The 10,531-nt window shown below is 33.2% G+C and overlaps 1 protein-coding gene across 7 annotated transcripts in view; it reads left to right on the top strand.

Moving 5' to 3' along the window:
* The window catches only part of LOC107861741 (mini-ribonuclease 3), an 11,099-nt gene extending 8,439 nt beyond the window's left edge, over positions 1-2,660 (top strand). For 3 of the 7 annotated variants that reach the window (XR_007054001.1, XR_001671846.2, XR_007054002.1), the window contains 2 exons: positions 1,684-1,820; positions 2,368-2,660. Coding sequence is in view for 4 of the 7 variants with exons in the window: in XM_047410165.1 (XP_047266121.1) it covers positions 1,684-1,740 (57 nt within the window). In the remaining 3 variants the exon portion in view is untranslated. Of the gene's footprint in view, positions 1-1,683 lie in introns of all 7 variants that reach the window. The other 4 variants (XM_047410167.1, XM_047410165.1, XM_047410166.1 and 1 more) reach the window with 2 other exon arrangements.
* The last annotated feature ends 7,871 nt before the right edge of the window (positions 2,661-10,531 follow it).

Raw genomic sequence — 10,531 nt, forward strand, 5'->3', positions numbered from 1 at the left:
GGGGGGGAGGCATCGAGGACAATGGCCGAGGTACCAAGCTAGAAAATCAAATGGGGCGATTGAGGGAAGATTCCAAGCTAGAGAAGGAGAGGGGAGATGCCTCCTTCCGGGCAAAGGGGGACTTTGGTTCCATCTCTGGCTTAGCATAAATGCTTAGATTAGAGATCTGCCTTGGAGGATGAGAATAGGGGAGCAAGACGGGGAGTGTGGGGCGGTGTGGACAATGGCTGAGATGCTAATAATTTGTACTCCACTGACAAAAAGGGAAGATCATAGTGAGGAGAAGAATATGGTGTAATTGAAAGAAGATCCTAAGCTTAGAGAACGAGAGAGAAGAAGCAGCCTGTTGGAGAAAAGGGTATATGTTGGTCCCCGCTGTACTTGCCTATGTTGCTTGTACTCTTAAAAAATGTCATTGGGTGTGTATTAGATCCTTCAAAAGTAGTGCACTTTTGGAGGATCCGACACGGATGCAACAACATTTTTGGAGAGTCCGAGCATCTTGCGGCTATTTGAAATCTGTACTTAGTTTTGTACAAAATTTGAGGATCAACTATTAAAAGGCAAAAAGAGCTCATGGACATGATTAGTTGGGTATCATTTAAGTTGTTTAGCTTTTTCTGCTATGCGAGCTGGCTCAGGGTCAACTGATACGAGTCTGCCGGAGAAAAAACCAAGCAGACCCCAGTCGCTTGAATCTAGATTGTGGTTTACCTATGCCCTTGATGATGTTAAATACCAAGGTTCATGATTCTTAAATTTGAGTTACTTCAATGTTGCTGAAAGTGACAGATTTTGCACCTAAAACGGGGCTTTTGAGGTCATATATGCAATTGCTATTTTTAATCCAATGAATTGAACGTCTTAAAGTTTGTTAAAAAAATGGAAGAAGTGAGTCACGCTTTTGTCCACGTCATCATGGTTTTTTTTTCCGACATATAAATTAGTTAAATCTTCTCCACTGATAGTTTGTTCGTTAAAGAACTTAAAGCTGTCTACAGAAGTCGTGCATATGTTAACTTTTAAGCTTTGTTCCAGGAATGATGGTCCCCCACCCCACCATCCACCACCCACCACCCACAAGACTAACGCCCTTTTTTCTTTGTATGACTTTGAGATGGATGACTTCTGGAATTGACTCGTATTTTCACCTTATATGTGGCCCAATTTCAAGTGGCATATGATACGTCTTTTCCTTAAAGTAAGATTATCACAAAATTGAAAGACTAAATTATGTGCCTACTTATTAGGAAAAACTGTATATTCATGTGGAACGCTAGTCCCTTACTAACTTCCATTTTCCTTGTGGGTTACTCTATAGATTCTGCCTTTTCATGTAATTTGCTCATTGCTCTTTTCTTCTCTTTGTGTATTCACTGATGGTTGCAACTGCTGAATTTTTGGAATCGGATATGGTGGAACTTTTTTTTTGGGGGGGGGGGCATTGGTGAGTGCAGGTTGTTGTGTTACCATTTTCTATACCATATAGGAAAGACATGAAAATGCACTAGTAATCTAGTATGTGTTCATGGCTAACTGGTTCTCACTATTTTCTGTTCTGTATCATCTGTGCTCTGTGCCCGGAACTGTTTAGTACTTTTTATGTGTGGCTGTGGGATATAATCTTTTGTTAATTTTGAATATATTAATGCTTTTAAGCTTGACAAATATTGCATGTCATAGGTACAACAAGGTGATGCCAAAGGAAGAGATGAAGTTCATGAAGCGCTATGTAGATAACAAAGAACAAACATTTCCGATAGCATGCTGAAACAATTGGGTTTCTCAAAAACAACAAAGTCCGTAGTGACTCGAGGAAGGTTGTCATCACCTGCGCTCTCATTTAAGTATCACATGAGCTTGGGTGTGAGTGGACTTTTAGTATTTCAAAGCTTAGAAAGAAAATTAGTTCTTAAAAGGAGAAACATTTAGACTTACCAATAGAGATATGATCTTTACTTGAATACCTCTCAAAAGTTTTACTCGTCATCCGCTGAATTGATCAAGGAATGTGTTTTGATTGCTCTTTCACGGTTCTCACTTTTCAGCATGAGCGTAGATGTGTACATGGACACATTTATAAGCAATTATATTTATATCAGGTCCATCTGTCATGTAATACGTGTTAAACTTCAATTTTTTGGAAAGAGAGTTTGAGGTTTCTAATTTCACTCTCTGCATTTTATCTCCTGCCATCAATTTCTTTTACTTCCGTTTCTTGATAGGCCATGAAAGCGGCAGGAGATATGAATCTACACCATAAAAATTGTCTTTACAGTCATGGCTGGAGAATTTTATAGATTGCTGTTCAATTTCTCGTTTATTTTTTTGGGTTGTTATCTTCCTGACATATAGGGAGAATGACAGGAGAAATATGTGAAGATGATGCATGACGATGTGGCTACTCAGGTTCTTTCCCTGTCAACTACAGAGAGTACTTTTGATTACCGAAATGCTACTGTTGTATAGTTCCAGTAAACTTTTGCCTCGACTGAAATTCATAGTAGAAAATTGTCTCTGTGTAGTCTTAACATTAGCAATACATCCTCTTTTCTCTATTCCCAGTGTGTTAAAACTGTGGATCATCAAAATGAAATTGCTATGCGTGTAATGAACTTGTGATGCAAGTCACTGAATTCAATTTGCTCTTCTGTTCCAAACTTGGATGTTCGTTGTTGCCTTAGGGAGAAGGTGCATGTTTGTTTTTATTTTTTGGTGAATTATTATTAACTTTTTTTTATAATTGTGGCATCCGCGTCGCCTTGCCTAATTCGCAAGATACCTGTAACCTCCCACCAACAATGGATATTAGATAACTTTATCTACCAAGACTAAGACAAATAAGAAGAGATCACCTAATATTTTTATCTCTACTAGAATTTGAACTTGAAACCTCACGGTGACATCTTTAACTTTAAACAAAAGGAAATAGCCACCAAGTAGGCACAAATGACTTCCAACATAACCCAATTTCTTAGTGGGTCGTTAGAAGGAAATTTAGGAAAAGACGCAAGTCACAATTGGTGCTGCCTTTTCCCTTGATTAATACTGTCATTCGGTCCTTTTTATCCATCGCTTTGGCTAAATTTTGTATTTAACAATCATACTCGTTTCGAAAGGTGCCTTGGAATAACTGAGAAAGTTGTCTTTGTGTGATCTGAGGATCATTGGTTCAAGCCTTGAAAACGATCGAGAACAGAAATGTAAGATTACACTGCGTACAATAGATATTTGTGGTCGGATCCTTCCTCGAACCAGTGCATAGCGAGAGCTTCAATGCACCAGGGTTCCTATGCATAATCATACTCGTTTAACTAATATAATACAAACAATGAAGTCAAATTCCACTAATAGTTGATGTTAACAAAAAATCTGTCCTTCCATAATTTTAAACAATAGATAAAAGTACCCATAGCAGATAATAATATTTTAAAGTCAGAAAAAAAATTGAATTGCATGAAAGGGAGACGCCCAACTTGACATTTATGAGAGGGTGATGGACGTTGAAATATTTGTCAAAAGGCATTGCTTGATCTTACCCAGAAGAGGTGTTTAATGTTTTATCTCATTTTAATATCCACATACATCCTTAAAAGAATTCTGTGGCGTATAATATTGACTATTATCAAAATTCTTTTTTGGAAACACACACAAACATATATACATACGTATACACATATTTCCCGTTAATTATCGATCAACCGAATTTATGAATCGACTTTTGGAAATGGATTAAATGGACCCATTTGATTGTGTGTTATGGATAACACTTCTGAACACCAAGTATATGTGGCAACCCAATCCATTAACACTAGGATAACACTTTCACTACTTGGGAGGACTACATTTTTCTTGGAACTCGATTCTTAAATAGTATATTGTTTTAGTTGTTTTAAATATAATATTGGACGGAGACGGGCTTAAATGGAGCGACATGTAGTCAAGATTCATATATTAACCGAACTAACTTGTTTAGAACTGAGTCGTCGTTGTTATTATTATATATGAGAAAAGAAAAAAAGATATAGGAACTAAATTAGTTCCGCCCATATTCAGAACAATGCATCTAATTTATGTTGCTTCTCTTAATAAATGGATGAGAAGTCCAACAAGGCATAAAAAGAAAAACCAAGGTCCTTTCATGTATGACTAGGATGATATAAGCTTTATCCATTCCATAAATTAAATTCTAATATTCAAGTTAAAATAATTGATGATTCTTCAAGTGGATCATGCTAAGAATGCTATCAAGACTTGTCAATTTTAATATACTGATTAAAAGAAGTCATACATGGCATTCATCAACAGTAAGATTGAAGATCCATATTTCTTGTTTCAAGGAAATTAATGCATTTCTAGACAAAATACGGATTCAGGATTTAAAGGTTGGAGAAAGAAGAATAGGAAGAGAGAGGATGATAATTATGTAGAATAATTTACTTTAGTTTATTTTTGTATTTGTAGGTCTTGCTCAACTTCTAATAGTGCAGTTCGGTGTACTAAAGTTTCCGCTATGCTTAGGATCTAGAAAAGGGCGCGACCATAAGTATCTATCGTACGCAGTCTTACCTTGGACTTCTGTTAGAAGTTGTTTCCAAGACTTGAACTCGTGACCTTCCGATCACATCAATAAAATTACTCGATACTTATGTTAATTGAATGTAACAAGTGCCTGATAAAACATATAAAAAGATTAATGGATGGAAAGTAAAAGTGGAAGAGAGTATTTATATTTTAATTAGTAGGGTAATTAGTGGACCAAAAGTGCAGATTGGTTGGCCTTTTTGAGTCCCAACAGACGGATAATATCTCATTCACACCCACACTTTTCACCTATTTTTTTTCTTTGCTCATTTCGTACTTCAAAAAATATATCCAAAAGTTGGTTATTAAAGAGTGAATAATAACTAACAGTAGTTATTATTATATCAACAGAAAGTCATTTTCGTTAATGAAAAAAAATCACTTTTTAAAATAATAATTATTAGTTCGATAATAAAAATCTCGAACAAAATGGAAACAATTTCGAGTTTGATGAGTCTATTTTCATTTGATGGTCCACTTTATAAGCTGGCCAAAACAGTCACCATAGACCCAATGTCTACTAGAACATGGGTTTTGATGTTCAATTTTTAACCAATCATTTTACTATATTCTTCCTCACTCACCAAGTTCTTGCTGTCTTGAACCCCATCATTAATTGGTGAACTTGGACATGTATACATTTACATCTAAGTTGTTCGGACTCTCCAAAGATGTTGCCATATTCATGTCGATCTTTCAAAAATACTCTATTTTTGAAGGATCCGACACACATCCATTAATATTTTTGAAGAGTCCGAGCAACTTAGATTTACATAACCGATCTTGTCCTTCTAATTTCGGAGGGTGCAAATGCAAATTGTAATCTAGGCCAATAATAGGAAAATTTCTAATAGAGAACGTTTTATTTTTTTTAAAGGGCGTAAACAAGCATGAATAATTTTGGAAAAATAACATAAATATACACCTTAACTTGCCGTACTTATACAAATTCCCACCCTTACAAAGTAATTGCAAAAATCTCAATTAATTATGAATCTTCCTTGGATGTATCGGAGAGCTAAGTATGTATCTCGACAGACTCAAAATCAGAAAAAAAAAAATATCGGGAGCTAATTATGTATTTTTACAAGGAAAAACTGTATCTTCGTTGGATGTATTAGGTATCTCGACAGACTCAAAATCAAAGAAAATGTATCGAAAGCTAATGATGTATCTTTACAAAGGAAAAATTATATGCATCTTCGTTAGATGTATTGGGAGATAATTATATATCTTGATAGATCCAAAATCGACAATTTCAGTAATTATGCGAAATATCAAAATATTCTCCATATTATACATATTATCTTCTGACGTGAATTACATATGAGAAAATTAAAGATAATATTTGACAAAGTCCTATAGTCCAAACTTATATTATTCCTACAAATTGTTGAGCCGCAAATGTAATGATATTTCACATGATCCTACTTTAATCCTCAAAGTTAGTTAGATCTTACTATATTGCCATGGACATTAATTAGAGTGACACTAACAGATTAATTAAGTCATTAAAATATTTCTTTGCTTTGAAATGGAGTTTCAGCTTTTATATATTAGTAGACATCAATTAGATGTGCGTTAATATAATATGGTCAGTTGCTTATCCTAAACAATAAATTTTCTCATTACTTATTGGTGATGATGTGACTGGCCAATTACGCAATTTACCAATTTACTTTAAGAGTGATATTCATAATTCTATAGTAGTTGAAAGTAGTTATATTAATATACCATAAACCTTTTAAACACTCCACTATCAAGAAAATTATTAGAGTAGCCTGCATGGCAAGTCAATTATATATATCACTAATTACCTATACGTCAGTAATTTCATATGAAGTAGTAAAAACAATTTTTCTTTCTATATCTTCGACTTGAAAATATATTACGTATATAAATAAGTATTTTTCTTTGACATAAAGCGTCAGCTTTTATAAATTAGATAAGTATTACCCGGTCCTTTCGTTCCATAATAAATGAATTGCTGTAGTATTTTTAAGTGTTCAAAATAAGTGAATCATTCACAATTCAAGGTAGATATTGAATTTTTTTTTCAAATTTACCCTTTATTAAATGTGCATTGGGAGTGATGTATCATTATTAAGGTTTTGAAATTTAAAGAGGGTAAAAATGAAAAAACATGATAAATTTATATCTTTACTTTTTTTTTCTTAACGTGTGTGCCAAAATCCGACAATTGTAACGGGAGTATTTGTAACTTGAGGTATGTGTCAATTTAGTCAGCTGCTTATCCTAAACAGTCAATTATAGTTAAATGTTCACATCAATCCATTTCAAATTATTTGATTTATAGTTTAATTAAAATGAAAATCTCCTCGGTGATTTTATTTTATTTGTTAAGGGTCACTTTGTCCTCAGTCAACCATTACGGTATGTTATTCCGCAGTAAGAAATTACCAATTACTATCTCTGATTTTGATTTGACACAAAATTTTAAAAAATACATTAAAACTTACAAATGTTATATTAGGTATATAAATCCTTTCCTCATATGAGATCGGCAAGGTATAACACACAAAAAATTATAAATAAAACAAATAAATAATTATAGGATCATTTTGGTACGAGTTTATTGTTTACTTCTATTGGGATACATACATGCAATATGAAAAATAATATTTGATCAATTTAACAAAATGATTATAGATGGAAAATGCCCGACAAAATCTTGGCTTAGGATAAGATCATCGTCAAAAAGTGTGACATGAACTTTGCTTCACATTAAATTAAATTAAATTAAATTAGATGTATATACTAATTAAAATTCACACGTAACTATAACCAACTTGCAAGATAAGAGAGAGCAACTATCTCCCAACTTTATTTCTATTTTGCAACTTTTCAATAATTCATATTCAGTTCATATTCTTTTTTCAAAAAAAAATAAAAAAAATAGATGCCTACATACATGCATGCATGATACTTGTGTGTCTCAAATTTTCAAATTTGATGTCCTTTTTTACTTATCAAGACAAGATAATTTTTTTTCCCATTATACCCTTAGTGTAATTGATTACTCCTTGTTATTAGTCATCCATCAATATTGGAGCTAATAACAAGACAGATTTAAGAGGGGTAAAATGATAAAGTTACATTACCAATCATTATTTTTTTAATAACTGTGTAATCCCAATTTGGAACGAATAAAATGGGACGGAGGAAATATTTGATAGTAATATTTATTATATTTCTTACATAGTACTACTACTAGTTTCTAATTCAATGAACCCCACTGGTGCATGGCAAAGATGATCACTATTGCTTACTCATTTTTGGTGTGCAAATTGAGCCTTTAATGTGACCCACACAATTTCCCCGGGCCATGGCCTCTGCTAGGCTTAAGGAGGAAGTGGGCCCACGGTATTAGTGAGTGAATGAAGATGGCAAGGCCTGGCCCATCCATAGTAGAGCTATTGCCCTTTTCTCTCCCCATAAAATTGCACAGTTCGACTCGATCTTCTATTTTTGTCCTTCAAGTAGGCTTGACTTATTCTTTCACGCTTTAGCGATCGAACTTATACCTGTGGAAATAAGGAAAATTTATTAGTCTTCTCAAAAATTGATGATACCAGTTGTGGTTGTTATAGCGAAGGAAAAACTCATAAATCGTACATCCTTTTTTTTTTTTTTTTTTTAATCGGACAAGACATAAAAATAAGCGCCAACGTGTGATAGGATGAGTCAAATTAATTCTTTGTGGAGAAGAATGGACTGTCATAATGTGAAAAATATAGTACAAAAATTAAATACATGGCTCTCTTTGTTGTACTTTTTGGTCCCACCATCCTTTGCTGAATTGGCATTCTCATCTTGTTTTGAGTTTTGAGTTTTGAGCTTTTAGCTAAATCACAAATCAGTAATATGTAATATATAATTAATACAAATTAAAAAATAAAACCCGTCAATGAATTAGATTAACATTGGTTTATGGAACATTAATTATGTCAAGTGATTAGGTATTGAGTACACTATTCTGCACTGTGTAACTCACGCAAAAGATACAAATGCATATGTAATTTTAACTCTCAAAATTATTCAATAATATAATATTGCAAGGTATAATTGATACTAAAATATGTAGTAATAAATAAAAGTACTAGTTGAAATGACGAGGTTCAAATTGTTTTATTATTATGGGCCGGTATTTTTATATAAATCTTAGTGGCACACACCATGCATGTAATCATTTGTATATTTTTCTTTCTTCTCATCTACTTGCTGCTGAATTGACCCATCCAAAAACCGTTCGACACATAATAAGAGTTTTAAATACTTTATTTTAATTTGTTTATCTTACTTTTCACGTGATATATTTAGAATTATAAAATTAAAAGTTTTTTGGTTATAATTTATATGTCTTTAGTTTAAGACTGCAATAATCAAACATCCTCCTTATTTTCTTAGACTCCTTGTTAGGGATGTGCATCGGTCGGTTCGGTTCGATTTTAAGTGTTATTGGTTTGGTTGATCGGTTTTGATTTTTAAATATATAAAATCAATAACCAATCAATAAAATATTTTCTTATCGGTTTCGATTTATCGGTTTTTGGCCCTTAACGGTTCGATTTTCGGTTTAACCAATAAGAAAATACTTATAAAGTAGAAATAGTAATAACTAATATAAAAAAAATGAAATCTTAATTACCGTCAAAACCTACGCAATGCATTTTCGTTTACAAGAATCTTCAAATTTGAACTGAATGTTTGTTATGAAAAAAATTTAATCCTAATTATTGGAAGCTATAGATGCTTCAAGCTTTTTATTATGATAATAGCCGAACTTTATATCTTACCTTTGTTGCCCTGAATAGGTTAATACTTTGTGAATCACTGAATTATGAATTAGTAGTGCATATAATCTATATACATACACATATCTCTACATAGAGAGAGAGATAAAGAGAGAGAGATTTAAATATATAACATAAATAGAGATAAAACAATAACTTAGTGTATCCTTATTGGGTTATCGGTTTAACCGATAACCCAATAAGTAAAAATTGATATCGAACCGTTTACCCAATAATTTTTTTATAAAATCAATAAAAAACTGTTAACCGGATAAAATTCTCTTTGATTATACTGCTTCATTTATATTCATGTCATGCTATTATTATTCTGCAAAAAAATAAAAGATGCTATAATTATGCAAATGAACAAAACTGATGTCCCTTCACAGAAGAAGAAATTTATTTTCTTGCTGGTTCTTTTTTCATAAGAAGACATGCACTTGATGGCTTCTTTAAAAATGAAAAATTTATTGGAGTATAAATAAGAGTAAGTACATAATTACACCACTGATTTTGTTCGAATTTTGAAAAAAGACACTTAAATTTTAATTTCGATCTATTACCTCACGATTCTTCTTTATTTCGTTGCAAATACATCATTTTTTGATGAATCTCAATCACAATAAAGAGGTGGATGCACGCACTAATCAGGTGCCGCCACGTGTCAAATATTTTTAATTTCATATTTTATTTATTTTTTAATAAATTTTTTCCCTTTTATTTAATTTATCACCCCCTCTTCCTCCACCCCACCCCACCCCGCGTCTAACAGCTCCCTCGTTCCCCCACGCGTCCAGGTCAACAGCTCCCCCCCACCCCCACCCCCCGCGTCCAGTTTCCTCCATTAAAATGGAGCTTAAAGCTCCTATACAGTCTCCATTTTAATGGAGCTTTAAGCTCCATTTTTATTTATGACCCCACCCCACCTCCCCACCTCCACCCTGTCCAATAGCTCCCTCCCCCATTCCCGTCCAATTAAAGCTCCATTAAAATGGAGATTGTACATCATATTTCCTTTCTAAATTTATGGTGATGATGATGTTGTTGTTGTTGCTTTAACTGATGTTGTTGTCGTTGTTGAGTTATGGTGATGAAGAAGAAGTTGGGAAAGAAGGCAACGGTGGATGAGTGAG

This window comes from Capsicum annuum, chromosome 3 (genome assembly GCF_002878395.1).
Source record: "Capsicum annuum cultivar UCD-10X-F1 chromosome 3, UCD10Xv1.1, whole genome shotgun sequence".
In the NCBI taxonomy this organism is placed as follows: domain Eukaryota; kingdom Viridiplantae; phylum Streptophyta; class Magnoliopsida; order Solanales; family Solanaceae; genus Capsicum; species Capsicum annuum.